At 42.7% G+C, this 14,919-nt stretch overlaps 1 protein-coding gene across 2 annotated transcripts in view; it reads left to right on the top strand.

Moving 5' to 3' along the window:
- Positions 1 to 5,652: 5,652 nt before the first annotated feature.
- SMYD1 (SET and MYND domain containing 1) overlaps positions 5,653 to 14,919 on the top strand; it is a 37,221-nt gene continuing 27,954 nt past the window's right edge. Inside the window, exon 1 of one of the 2 annotated variants that reach the window (XM_040994094.1) lies at positions 5,653 to 5,867. In XM_040994094.1, the coding sequence (XP_040850028.1) occupies positions 5,731 to 5,867 (137 nt within the window). In that variant the 5' untranslated portion in view covers positions 5,653 to 5,730. The remainder of the gene's footprint in view (positions 5,868 to 14,919) is intronic. The other variant, XM_040994095.1, reaches the window with a different exon arrangement.

Genomic DNA, 14,919 nt, shown 5'->3' with positions numbered 1-14,919 from the left:
CAGATCTCAGCCCTGTTGCTGTGTCTTTGGGTCTGAAATGGTTGTTTTCAGCTCTGACTCTTCACTGGGTTCCTCTACCTCCTTTTCTATTGAAGGCATTTGAAGGACAGAGTTGCAGAGAGAAGGTTCTTCCATTCAGTGGGTTATTTTCTGGAAGGCAGCCCAAAGAGGGCTAAGTCAGGCAAAAGCCATAAGCTAGGAGCCAGGAGCTCTTCCAGTACGTGCCGGAGCCCAAGCACTCTTCTGCCTTCCCAGGCGCCTTAGCAGGGAGGTGAATCAGAAGTGGAACAGCCAGGACTCATGCTGGTTCCCATATGAGATGCTGGCTGTGTGGGTGGCTTTCCGAGCTATGCCATAACATATGCCTGTTCCATCTCATTTTCTGAAGGCTACTCTGGTACCTCAGGCTGCCTTGGATATGGTTTGTTCTATGCCTACTCGCTCTCTAGCCATCTTTGCTTTCTCTTCTGTAATCCATGTAAGTGATCAGTATCTTGAAGACAAGGCGTAAATGTTATTCCTCTTTGCATCTGGAATACAGAGCACATCTGCTAATAAATGCAGGTGGACTGCATACATTTAGAAATTTGTGGGGGAGAGGTGCAGAATGTGTGGCTAAGGATTTTTGGAACCAGAGGGAGAAAGATAAAGGTGAGTACATTATTTGGTAAAAATGCCAGGACAGGGGGAATGTGAAGGATTGTCAGTGATGTGATTATGTAGAATGTGGTGCTCAATCCTGGGATATGGCTGGTGGAAGTACACAGTACCTTTTCTTTGTGTCTCTTAGGGAACTTATGAATCAGCCGGTGAGTGCCCATGAGCCCCCCTCATCTGTTCAGTATTGCCAAGTATTAAGCTATTTCTAGCTCACGCAGGGGCTGGTAAACAAGTAAATATCCAGCTGTGTGTATCATGTGAGCTCTGTTGTCGATGTTCAGGTCAACTGCTGGAGTGTGAAAGTAGTCATATGCAAATGAGTGTGGCTGTTTGCTAACCAAATTTTGTGTATGGTCACTGAAATTTGAGTTTCATGTCACGTTCACATGTCACAAAATAGTGCTTTGGTTTCCCCACACTCCAACCGTTCGGGAGTGGGGTGGGGGTAGGAACAATTGTTACTACCCATGCCTATTAGAGTTTTATCAATCCCTGTTCCAAATGAAGTTTAGCACCAGGCAGGAAGGAAGTTGGATCGGGTGATTGAGGGCCTATGTTTGGATTAAAGTCTTGCAGCTCCCTTGCTTCGCCACTAGATGGTGTTCCCTGCAGGTACATGGCTCAGCCATCAGCTATTTCAGTATGTCTTGGGGGTTCCCCAGGGTACTGAAAACTAGTGACTGTGGTATTCATAAAGGCACACAAACTATTCCAAGATTTTAAAACTTTATTATAAACCATATGGGTTTACCTTATGTTTCTGTCTTCACACTTAATTTGTGTGTTTTCTCTGATTTCTGGCATATCCAGCCAATGCCTCTGAGGTGATCAGCTCAAATGCTCAAGACAATAATGTGAATGCAGGCTAGGATTAAAGATTAGGGGGCTGCAATGTTACATCAGATGACAGAGTATACTCAAGATGCAAGTTAAAAAGTAGGCCCCTCCTTAAAGTAAGAGGATACTTGAAGCCCATGTCTAGTCTTGAGACATTACCCTGGTAGTTCTCTCAAAACAGCGTCTACTGCTAGTCTTATGTGATTAAGGTTCTGGCATAATATTTGCTTAGCATATCCTGTTCCAATCGCCTTGTATGGTGTTTAGGATGTGGGAGTTTTAGCCATTGTAGTGTTTTGGGGGATATGTTTATGCATGAGGCTATGTGTGTGTGTGTGTCTGTGTGTGTGTGTTCAGCTGATATAGAAGCAGAAAGATCTGGATGTCCTGTTCCACAGAGGTTATTTTTGTCATGCCCATGTCTGGAATCTCACAGTTCAGTCTGAAGCAGGGACCCTTTGGCTTAGGTTTTATTTTTCTCCATTTCTCAGCACCCTACTTTACTCGGACACAAAAGAAAGACATTGGATGCCTACTAAAATCACTGGCAATATAGTGAGATATCTATCTTCTTGGGAATGAAAAGGGCTCATCTATAAAGACATGATTGTGAATTAACGGAAGAAGAATTTTGGTTTTCACAATGATTTTGGGGATGTTAAAGGTCTAGTGTTAGAGGGATCAAGTCCACTAGAAAAAATCTGGCTGCTAGCAGTGGTGGGGGTGAGGAAGGAGGAAGCTGGGAGTGGTGAGAATTCCTTGCAAGGGCAGGTAGGCAAAAACATTTGCCTCAGATTCGTGTTGAGGTGAAGCATCGTCTAGCTCACTGCCCTCTCCCTCATCACCAGTCTGGGAAACAATGCCAATATCTTCTGTTTCACTGATCCTGGATGTGGATGCTAGACTAGCAAGCAACGAGCAGCTCAATGCAATGAGGAATCACTGGTCATTCTGCAGCTTTGGCAAATGAGAAACCAGCTTATAATTATCTGAGTCTGTGTTTTGTAGGTAACTATACAGAAGTTTTTGTAAACTTTTAACATACACTGAATTTTTCCAGGAACCCTATTTATTGTTAGCCAAGGGAATTTTATATGACACTATTAGTCCTTTATCATTACAGAAAATCATGTCACAGATAAAAGTGCTGAGTACGGTATAGGCATCTCCCACATCAACCTGCATTTTTGTCTCTCTGTTGGTTATTTTACTTTGGGAGACTAATATGAGCAAAGAACTAACAGAAATTGGGGCTGGAGCTGTGACACAATGAGTTGAGCAGTCATCAGCGACATTAGCATCCCATGTGGGTGTCGGTTCAAGTCTTGGTACTTCTGACTCAGCTCCCTGCTAATGTGCTTAAGAAAGCAACAGAAGATGGCTCAAGTGCTTGGGCATGTCCCACCCACCTAGCAGACCTGGAAAAGGCTATTGGCTCCTGGCTTTGGCCTCAGCTATTATAGTGATTTGGGGAGTGAAACTACAGATGGAAGATCTCTTTTCTCTCTGTTAGCTCTAACTCTCAGATAAATAAATGCCTTTCTAAAAAAAAAAAAAAAAGAAAGAAAGAAAGAAAAGAAGCTACTGTCATTTAGTGAGTGTTCCATGAAGTACCAAGAACTGCACTATGACCTTTATACGTGTTACCTCACTTAACACTTGCAGCAATCTAGTGACATAGAAATGATCACCTGCTGATTACCAGGGTGGTAATGGGAGCCTCGGAGCTCAGACTGAGACCTATAGCACTCAAAAACCAGCACTGATGATCTGCCACAGTCACAGAGGTCCAGGACACGAGCCCCAATACAGAGATGTGGCTTTCTGCTGCTATAGGAGGGTACCTGCGTCTAAGTGACTTACAATGAACAACAACTTACAGATTCATGATGAGGGAAGCTGGGAAGTCCTGAATCAAAGAACTGTGTCTGGTGACAGCCTGCTTGCTGCATCATAACATGGCAAAAGCATCAGATGGGCAATAGAGACAGCAGGAAAGGAACCCAAAGCCACTTTTTAAAATATTTATTTATTTTTATTGGAAAGGCGGATATTCAGAGAGGAGGATAGACAGAGGGGAAGATCTTCCATCTGATGGTTCACTCCTCAAGAGGCTGCAATGGCTGGAGCTGAGCCAATCCGAAGCCAAGAGCCAGGAGCTTTCTCTGGGTCTCCCACACAGGTGCAGGGTCCCAAGGTTTTGTGCCATCCTGGACTGCTTTCCCAGGCCACAAGCAGGGAGCTGGATGGGAAGAGGGGCTGCCGGGATTAGAATCAGAGCCCATATGGGATCCTGGCGCATTCAAGGCAAGGACCTTAACTGCTATGCTATCGCGTCAAGCCCCAAAGTCACCTTTTGATCAGGAGCCCTTTTCTGAGATAATGAACCCACTTTTGTAATAACAGCATCAGGGCAGGGCCTTTATGACCTAGTCAATTTTTTTTATTTGGACACCCACTTTTAAAAGAAAATTATTATTTTATGATACAGTTCTGTAGGCTCTGGAATTTCCCGCCCCCTCCCCAAGTCCTCACGCCCTGCTACTGTTTTCCCCTATAGTATTACAATGAGTAGTCCTTCATGAACAGATGTAAGCCCATCATTCTGCTATCGACATGATCTAACCAACTTTTTAAAAAATTCTTACACTTTTTTCTTTTTCCTTTCCCTTCCTTTCTCCTTTTCCTTCCTTCCTTCCTTCCTTCCTTCCTTCCTTCCTTCCTTCCTTCCTTCCTTCCTTCCTTCCTTCCTTCCTTTCTTCCTTCCATCCTTCCTTTCTTCCTTTTTTTCTTTATTTGAAAGGCAGAATTAACAGAGAGAAAAGGAGGAACAGAGATTGTCCATTCACTGGTTCACTCCCTGAATGGCCACAAAGAGTTGAACCAATCTGAAGCCAGGAGCTAGCAGCTTCTTCTTGGCCCCCTGTGTAGGTAATGGGCCCAAAGACTTGGGCCAGCCTTTACTGCTTTCCCAGATACATTAGCAGGGAGCTGAATCACAAGTGGAACATTCAGGATTAGAACCAATACTCATATGGAATGCTGATGCTACAGGCAGAGGCTTAATCTACTGTGCTTTGGTACAGATCTCTGGCCCCGCTTCCCAACATGGTTGCACTGGGCACCAGATTTCCAACACATGATCTTTTGGAGGATGCTTTCAATTCATGGCAAGAAACTAAAACATGTTACACAGAAGACAGATCATAGCTCCAGAGGTATAGGTGTCTTCATTTTCAACCTCAGCGACAACAGCCTGGTAGCCGAGAAAGGCAGTATGGAATTCAGTGGATGTTTTGGGGTTCACTTTCCTACTTCCTCACTCCTGGACAAGCCAAAGGATGGTGCTTGTTGGTAGCTTCCTGGCAGCAGGTGTATCTTTTAAGGGAAATTGTGTAGAAAGAGATGAGGATTGCTCTTTCTTTGCCTGTCTTCTCTGGATCCAGGTTGCACACTGCACACTCACACCATCAGCAGTACTGGGAACAGGGAATTCCCAGACTCCAGGCCTAGGGGAAGTGGCGCTATGGGAGTCCCCGGTGATATTAGTAAGGAGGGGTGCCCCTGGAGCCTAAATAGTTGTGTTACATATTTGCCAGTGAGCTAAGTTTAGCTTCTGGTGCTTGCTGTCAGCTGGTCATCTGCAGGAAGGGCTGCTTGGCTTGGGATGAGGGGCCCATCTTACTTGGGAAAGTGCAGGCCTGACAGCTGAAGGGTCCCAGGGCAGTAGATATCACCTTGTTTCTTCTCTTAGGCCATTCCGGCTGTCTGCTGTAGATTGACAGCAGCATCTGGATGCTAAAAATATCCTACTGACCAAGTGTTCCCTATTTCAATGCAAGCTAAACTCAGCTGCATGTCCAGAACCATGCTCTTACCGATGGTTCCTCTTTCCTTGCAAAGCAACTTTTCCAAACTTGTCAGACCCAGTTCCAGAATCACACCAGCCTAAGGTTGTTTTCTGCTGTGGCAGCTTTGCTGGGTGATGAATGAGCCCCTTGTCAGATGGCAGTCCTCTTGCCTGCCTCACCCTGGCCATCAGGGAAGGAGGAGGAGGGGCAGGTGAGGGCCTGGTGGCTGAGGGCGGCGGGGGGGGGGGGGGGTTGGTGGTAGGGAAGGGGCGGTGGCTTGTCCATTTATAGTCTTGTTCCTTGGGATGCTGAAATAGCAGCAGTGAGAGGAGACTGAACTCAGTGTGAAACATCCAGCTTGTGGCTCTGCTGAACTCTTGAGATGACAATAGGGAGCATGGAGAACGTGGAGGTGTTCACTTCGGAGGGCAAGGGCAGGGGGCTAAAGGCCACGAAGGAGTTCTGGGCTGCCGATGTCATCTTCGCTGAGCGGGCTTACTCAGCGGTGGTTTTTGACAGGTATGTAACTGGGGGAGTTCCTCTGCCCGACCATGCTGGACTAAAATGCTTTGCCTTCAAAATCATCAGGGAGAGGGATGGGATTCATGTGACCCTGTTGAAGGGAGTAGTGCTTCTTACAGGTCACTCCTGTGTGGTGTAGCGATTTCTGGCTTTGTGAAGCCCCAAAGGGCTTCAGTTGAGCACAGTCTTTGGGCCACTTGCCCCTGCTGCCAATGAACTTGAATAAGCACTTGTTCCTGGAAGTAGAATGGTGGGTGTAGTACTGGGGGAAATGTTTTCTTAAAAAAGACTTCCTACATTTTGCTTCTTTTGATATAATATCCGAGAGGATGAAGTAATTGTAGAGACTAGGAAAAAAAAAAATCATTGTAATCCTCAGGTAACACAGGCATCTGTTTAGCTTTGAAAAAGTAGAACATCAGCCAACCTCATTTCCCTTCTGTCTTTCCTCAGGAGTAACACAAGATTTTAGTATGTTTCCTTCTAGAATGTTCTTGTACCCTTGCGGACAGCTATCTGCACTTATGATGGGTAGCCATAGTCTGTGCATTTATTTTTCAAAAGTGGCACCATATCTCAGCTGTCATTTTAGAATTTACTCTTTTTCTTAATCAGCATGTTTTTGATACTATCCTTGTGAAAATGCTAAGTCCATTGATAGTTCTTTTAAATCCTTAGAGAAGATATGTTTCTTTTTACTACGTACAGAACTGTACGTGTTGACCCATTTGCTATATGGAGTGTCACTTTTAATTGCTGTAAATATTCCTTCTTACAAACATGACTTTTTATTTATCCATCCCCCCACCAAAAGGCACTCCATAGTTTCTGAGTCTTCATAAATGTGAGCGTTTCTTTAGTTAAATTGCTTGACTATGTCTACTTGCACACACATGTGATTGCTCTCTAGGTATAAGATCAGAAGAGGAATGGCTGAAGGTGCTGTGCTGTGGTTTAAAAGAAACTCTTCAGAGAGGCCCAGTTGCGTCTACATTCCTGTTCCTGTACAACCTCATCCATACAGAACTACTAAACTTTTAAATAAAGTGACAAATGTTAAAAAAAAACACACACAATTATATGATTACATGATAATGACATTATTTTCTGAGCCCAAAATTGGGGTGACCTGCCTGACATTTATATGATCTGAATCAAGATGGCGTTTGAGGTTGCATGGCTGCAGCAGAATGGGCACTGCTTTTCAGCATCCAAATTCTCTCTGCATCCTACCAAGACCTTTGTGGGGAAGCAGGGAGCAGGTGCATGTGCCTTGCTGCCAGCCATGCAAACTAAGGGGCAGAGACAACAGAATTTTAGGGAGGACCCTGTGCTTTTTCATTAACTTATTAGTGAAGTGTTGGGGTGGGATGTGTACAGCGAGGGAGTCAGTCAGTTTCAGCCTTGAAACACAGCAATCCTGAAGTACACAGATGGATTTAACATGGATCTTAGTGGGGTTACTGCCTTGATACCTGGCCTCTGGGAAGACACATGTCTTTGGTACCTCTGATGCCTGAAAGCCAATGTCCCAATGTCTTTAATTAGTTTCCCTTTCTATGATGTTGTGTTTTCCTTCCTTTGTAAAAGAAAAATTTGTACTTTATAAAGTTTGGAAAGGCTCAAATATTTTACCGTATCATGTAACTACTGTTAATAGATCCCACACTTCTATCCAGTTTGTTTTAAAACTGAGGCTTTGTTTCTCCTATACACTTGAGATCTGATTTTGTAAGCTAGGTCTTTTCATGTAACAGTTTAGATAGATATATCTTGTGCTATGCTATGTCTTTCTTCACAGATACAGTATTTAAGGGTTGTGTGTTCTCTCCCTTGCTGATGACTAGACATGCAAGGCACTCCAATGCTTTTGTTATTATATATAACTTATCATTCATTAGAAGCAATCACTTTGAAAAACACCAGAGCATCATTGCTGATAAACTGCCATATAAAATGGCATATTATCCTCGCAGAAGTAATAAAACAATGTTTGGGGTAAGTGAGCTTTAAAGTGATTGAAAAGATATCTAAAAGAGATGGCTTTTAAATGCTGTATTTAAGCTTGTCACTGCACAGATGAAGAGCTGTTCCTTCTTCAGGTGTAACTGAGGCAGCCCAGAGAGGAGACAAAGGAAAGCTTAACCCGTTGTGGGCTCTGGGTAAAAACTTGCTGGGAAGAAAGGACTGTCTTCAGCAAAAAGTCACTGTATACCAGTAGCATTTCTTTTTTTTTTTTTTTTTTTTTTTAGGATTTATTTATTTTTGTTGGAAAGGAAGATTTACAGAGAGAAGGCGATACAGAAAGATCTTCCATCTTCTGATTCACTCCCCAAATGGCTGCAAAGGCCAGAACTGAGCTGATCCTGAGCCAGGAGACAGGATCTCCATGCCTGTATAGGGTCACAAGGCTTTGAGCCATCCTCTGCTGCTTTCCCAGGTTACAAGTACGGAGATGGATGGGAAGTGGAACAGGTGGAGCATGAATTTGTCCCCACATGGGATCCTTGAGTATGCAAGGTGAGGATTTAGCCACAAGGCCATTGCATTGGGCCCCAGTAGCATGGTCTTTTAATCCATGTTACTATAAGACAAGCTTTCTGCTATGTCCTGCCATCACAAGCATGAGGAAAGATTTTATTGTTAGTTAAGCATTTGCATTAAAAGAAAATTATTTGTGGGCCCGACACAATGGCTCAATGGATAAATCCTTGCCTTGTAAGAACTGGGATCCCATATGGGTGCCAGTTCATGTCCCAGCTACTCTAATTCCCATCTAGCTTCCTGCTTATAACCTGGAAAAACAGCAGAGGCTTGCCCAGAGCCTTGGAACCCTGCACCTGTGTGAGAGACCCAAAGGAGCCTCCTTTTTCTAGCTTTAGATCAGCTCAGTTCTGGCCATTACAGCTGATTGGGAAGTGAACTAGCAGACTGACTATCTTTCTGTCTCTCCTTCTCTCTGTAAATCTGATCTATCTTTCCAATAAAAATAAAAATTAAAATTAAAAAAATCTTGTAAAAATTATTTCCAACAATATAAGTATTTTATTTTATGAATATATATTATATATATATATATAGAGAGAGAGAGAGGGGGGGGGGGGGGCTTGGCAATAAATGAATATCCGGGGCCTGGCAGCGTGGCCTAGCGGCTAAAGTCCTTGCCTTGAACGCACCGGGATCCCATATGGGTACTGTTTCTAATCCCGGCAGCTCCACTTCCTATCCAGCTCCCTGCTTGTGGCCTGGGAAAGCAGTCAAGGACAGCCCAAAGCTTTGGGACCCTGCACCCGTGTGGGAGACCCGGAAGAAGTTCCTGGACCCTGGCTTCAGACTGGCATAGCATTGGCCGTTGCAGTCACTTAGGGAGTGAATCATCGGACCAAAGATCTTCCTCTCTGTCTCTCCTCCTCTCTGTATATCTGACTTTCCAATAAATAAATAAATCTTAAAAAAAATAAATGAATATCCATGAAATCACCAACCAGTATAACTAGAATAATCTACCTCATTGTATTATCTCTCTTTTTCTATCCTGCCCTATGCCTGCCTTCACGGTAACTACTATCCTAAGGGGTTTTTGTTATATTTTCCACTCTTTAAAAACTATTTATTTATTTGGAGGCGGAGAGACGGTGATAGAGCTCGCCCTAATCTACTTGTTCACACAGCTGGTAACTAAAGCCAGGGGGCAGGGGGAGAAAGATTCCATCTGGGCCTGGCGTGTGGTGGTAGGGACCCAGCTACTTGAGCTCCCACCCTCTCTGCCTTGCTTGTAACAGCTTTGTCACATTGGCACATATTTGTAAGCAATACAGTTTAGTTTTTTGTGTTTAGTAATTTTTTAATTTAAAATTTAAAAAAAATTTATTCTTTTGTTGTTGTGTTTGGTTTTTTAAGCAAAGGCACAATATTATTTGTAATTTTATGCCCTTTGTTTATTTCACCTAAATGATTGCTGTGTGATTGTGTGACTGATACAATGAATAAATTCAGTGTATCAATCACAGTGTACTTTTCCAATCTCCTGTAAATGATTGCTTTGAGCATTTTTGTTCCTATCTCTTGGGAACTAGAGGCATGTGTCCTAGGAATGGGATCACTGGATCATAAATGTGTGTGACATTCAGTTTTGTAATAGCATGCTACACTGTCAGGCTGGTTTGCAACTTTGAATTATGTCTTTGCTAGAATAGGCTTAGCTTAATATTAACAGTAAAAATCTAATCCTTTGTGCTGTAGTCCTTAACCATGATCTGTTAAATGTTGCTGGTTAGAAAAACAGGTGTTCTGCTTAAAGGTAAGAGTAAGAATAGAAATGGGATTTTTTTTCAGATCTAGCACATATACTGCAGTTGGATTACAATGTGTACTCTCTGACAGCGATGCTCACGAGCCTTTCTGTGCCTTTCTGCATTCCACCTGGGCCTCAAAATCTTTTTTTTTCTGCAAGATGTTCTAGGAAGCCACCACTGACCAATTGGAACTGGCAATTGAAATGAAGTCTGTTTGCCCCACCTCTCAGATGTTTTGACTGGGAGGTGAAAGGGAACGAAGGCAAGTGGACAGGCAAGGTCAGCTTACCCAGGAGTTGCCTTTCTTGGACGCAGGCCCAAGTGTCCCTGCCTGATTCTACATAACCTGGGACCCAACTGGGCATTCACATTGCCATATTTTTTCAATTGTTGTTTAAATTCCTTACAGTTCATTTTAGAAAACATAAGCTGTAGGAAACCCAGAAAGAAGAACTAAACATTCCTTTTAGTCTTATCATTTGGAGACAACTATTAATATTTTGATATATATCCTTCCAGTTGTCTAATGCTTATATAATGGAAATAAAATAGTATTTTGATTCAGTGGAGTTGTAGGTGAAGTGAGAATAGTGTGAGAAATATTATGTTATACATAACCTTAACTGAAACACACATCCCTAAATTCATTATATTAAGATATGCAGCAAGAATTTAATTTTAGAATGCAAGGAATATGGCACATGTATAGTATTTTTTCAATTCCGGGTATACATTTCATTTTAATGTCTCTGATATGACCTAAAATCTATTACTCATTATGTTTAATTAGTGAACTGTTTTTGCTTCTTAGTGGCTAGTAAAAATGTCCATTTATAATCACCTAGTCAATGTAATAATTGCAGATTATTCAGTGGAATGTTCAAAAATTGTAGATTGAATGTAATCAAGTTGTGCATATTTTTTCTCTCAGAAATGTGGTATTATTTTGTCGCCCATTTTCTTTACTTTGCAATGTGTTGTGAATACTTTTTTAAAGTGTTGATATCTTTATACACTATTTTGAGTAGTTGGACAGTTTCCTGATTTTTTTGTGTATTAATTTAACCAGGTGCTATCTTTAGGATATCAATGAGGCTCTCTGCTTATTTCTAGCAGAAATTTTCACTTATCTTTGATCATGTATTAAGCTTTCAGAAGCAGAAAATTTTGATTCAAAGAACATTTCCAAGGCTTTTGTACAGGCTTGCAAATGATCCCTTGCCAGGAGATCAAATCTTCCCCCATTGTCGACATGGGGTTTGCCTGTCTGTGTCAGTCTCTTCAACACAGAAAGTTGTCATTCATGTGTTTGTAGCTTCCAAGTAAACCTGTAAAAATCTTGATTTTATTATGGTCTTAATTTAAAGATGCTCTTAGGCCCTTGGTGCTGAACCTCTGTTGTCCAGTGGCTAGAATGGACCTGTCGGTACTGTCTGAGATGGGAGGAGCCCTTTACCATTCCCTGGTGAAGATGTGGCAAAGATGCTGAACACAGGCAGTTAATTGGGTAACAGAAAAGGAACTGAATCCCAGGACTTCAATAATGTCTCTCACTCTGGGATTATGTGGGTTTCATCATTTCCTCAGCCTTGTAAAGGACTCCAGTGCAGCAAAAGGGGGAGTGCTAGGTGAATGAAGAAAAGGAACTTGGTCCAAGTCGCATGTAGTCGTCAAATATAAGGAATGAGGAATGTGGGAGCCAAAATACTACCAATGATTTCTCTCTCATTGACTAACATGTCCTGAATTTAGAGCTCACCTAGCCCAAAGCTTCCTAACTGAATTCTCTGGATTCTTATGTTGGGAAATACCCATAGTTGGAGGATCAGAGTTTATGTGGATGTGCACACATGCTTTCACACTACAAAGCTGTAGTGTTCACCCCTCTCTAGTGGTCCCCAACCCAGAAAAGGATTTTATTCAAGCATCCCTGACATATGGGGAGACTGATTTTTAGAGGGTTAGTGGGCCCTACAAGTCATGCAGGAGTGAATGATGAGATGGGATGAAGTTTTCTTGGGTTTCCTGCAGTCATCACTTCCCACTGTGACCCACCTCTCCAGCCAACAGGCAGACTTCCCAGCATTGCCCACTTGATTTTCTTGCATTCTTGTCAGTCTAGTTAATAACATTTAGTCTGCATAAAATCAAGGGTATCTACCCATCAGTTTTGGAAGAATCAAAAGCTGGTTCTGGATCCTGAGGATGGTTAGAGACAGAAGCTCAGAGGCAGAAAACTGGAATACACTTGTGGTTACAAAGGGGAAAGTGCCCTTATAGCAACAAACCAGTTGAGCAGTTTTCTATGTCAACTGTAATGAGTAATCACAAATTCAATGGCTCACAACAATACAGATTTATTATCCTGCACTTCTGAAAGTGGACTTACAGTTCAGTGTGTCCTTCCTAGCTGCCGTGTCCTTTGGTTCATGATCAGTCCCTGCTTCTGCTTCCCCCTCTGACCTCTTGCCTCCCTCTTACAAGAACCTTGTGGTTACGTTAGGCCCGTCATGTTAATTCAGGGTATGTTCTCATTTCAAAGTTCTTAATTACACTGACAAAGTCCCTTTGGCTGTGAAAGGTAATATTCACAGGTCCTGGGAATTAGGACAAAGCTCATGGGAGGCCTGTAAAACAGCCTGATCCAATCAATAGTAGGAATTTTTGGTTTAATTCAATTTAGCACAAAATATGTTAAGGAGGAGAAAGGAGTGTTAGTAGATTTTTTAAAAAGTTCTTTAAATACGGGGCCAGCACTGTGGCATAGCAGGCTAATTCCAGGCTGGAGTCCCAGCTGCTCCACCTCTGATCCAGCTCACTCTGCTGACCTGAGTGCAGAGGATGGGCCAGGGCGTTGGACCCCTGAGCTCACATGGAGGACCTGGCGCAAATTCCTGGTTCTGGTCCAGTTTTGGCTATGGAGACCATCTGGGGTGTGAACTGGTGGATCTGTCTCTCCCTCTTTCTGTAACTCTTTCAAGTAAAATAAATAAGTCTTTTTTTTTTTTTTTTTAATAGGGTTAGATAAAAACTTGACCAGCTCTTAAGCAATCCTGGTTAAGGAGTTAAAAACACCTAGGAGATTGTATATATGAATGTGCATGGGAAAAAGGATTCAAGAAGAACAAGAAGAAGCTCAGTACTTTTAAAAAAATTATTGTCTGCCAGGCTGTTTTTGAAAATTGAAACAGTTTATGGACTTCTACAGGCCTAGTGGTGACAGGTGGACATAATTCTGCATGAGCCTGTTGAAAGGCCAGGATAAGCTCTGGCATACCCTCACACACGTTCCCTTTAATCTGATAGCAGCTGGTGGGTGGGTGGTGGGGGAACAAATGATGTTATAAATAGAAATAATGTAATTGATGGATTAGAGAAATTCCTGAACATTTTGTTCAGAAAATGAACAAATACATGCCTGTTGAAGTGTTCAAATTGCATTCTCAAATATTTGTCCTTGATATTCAGAATAATCAGGGTAAATACAGAATTATGCCTGCAATCGGGCATTTTTTAGCTATGGAAGCAAGACACGTTGACAAGCACATGACCTGTTGTGACCTGTATTGCTCTATTTTTATCAACTAAGCCTTATGTTCAGAAATTTGGGAATAATAACTTTTTAAAGGTGGATGCAATTATCTATATGTTGCCTCATGATGATGTCATCTTCTTTCATTGCATTTGAAGACATGTTTTAAACATGAGAGGAAAGGTGTGGACAGCTGGTGTATGGAATTGCTCATGAGCTGTGGCCAAGAAATCCTTGAGAACTGGAGTTTTCATAAAAACGGGTGTTAAAAAGAGAGATAATCTCCAGGCTAGATCCAAGGAGCAATAAAACTTGACTTCTTCTAAGAGACATATATTAGTAAGCAGTGATGAAATCATAGGAATCGGGGATGCCCTTCAAGAATTCATATGACTCATTTCAAAACCATGTTGATGGATCCTGCTGGGAAGATGGTAAGAACTTTTCAACTCTGATCCTGTTGCTCCTCCCTGCAAATGCCCTTGGGGGCTCCCCCTTTGTCTGCAGGATGAAGACATACTCTTGAGAGTGGCATTCTGGGTCCCCCACTTTCTGGTCATTTTTCCAACATCATTTCCCAAGATGGTGTAGCCCATGATATCATTCAATGCAACTCATAGGTGCCTGTCCCCCTCCTCCTGTCCCCTGCTGTAGAAGCCTTGGCTCATCTGCACCTCTTCCTGGGAGAACTTGGCCTTTTCTGAGGAAAGACAGCTCATCTCTGGGGGTCAGGGCAATGTCACTGGGCCTTCTAGGTGATGGCCTTTTTGGCTTCTTTACCTCCCCAGTCTTAATGGAAGTAAGATCTCCCTTCCTCAAACCTCACAATGAGTTACCTCCACCTGTGGATGGTGTGGTCCATCCTCTCTCCATGTATGCAGCATCAAAGATCTGTGTCTTCTCTTAGTACCCCCATCACCTCACTCATTGTAAGTGCATGTGGAAGGAAGTAAGGAAGGGAAAAGGAAAGGAAGTATGCAAAGAAAGAGGGGATGGGCAAAGGAATTGTTCTAGATATTTGGAGAATGGAAGGTTTATTTAGACATCTTACCCCTTTGAAAGGAGATCTTTTAAGCGACCTGGGAAAGTACCATTTCTGGTTCCTCCCTCTCTGGGTGTGTTTTGGGAGGGCTTGCCCAGCACATGGGTGCCTTGTCCTAGAAGTTATCTGTCCACTGGCTGGCAATTTCCATACAAGGAGCTAAGCAGCAGCTGCCGTTTC

This window comes from Ochotona curzoniae, unplaced genomic scaffold (genome assembly GCF_017591425.1).
Source record: "Ochotona curzoniae isolate NIBS_2020 unplaced genomic scaffold, NIBS_Ocur_1.0 contig_883, whole genome shotgun sequence".
Classification (NCBI taxonomy): domain Eukaryota; kingdom Metazoa; phylum Chordata; class Mammalia; order Lagomorpha; family Ochotonidae; genus Ochotona; species Ochotona curzoniae.
The sequence above is the reverse complement of the archived record's forward strand: the minus strand, read 5'-3'. Positions and strand labels throughout refer to the sequence as shown.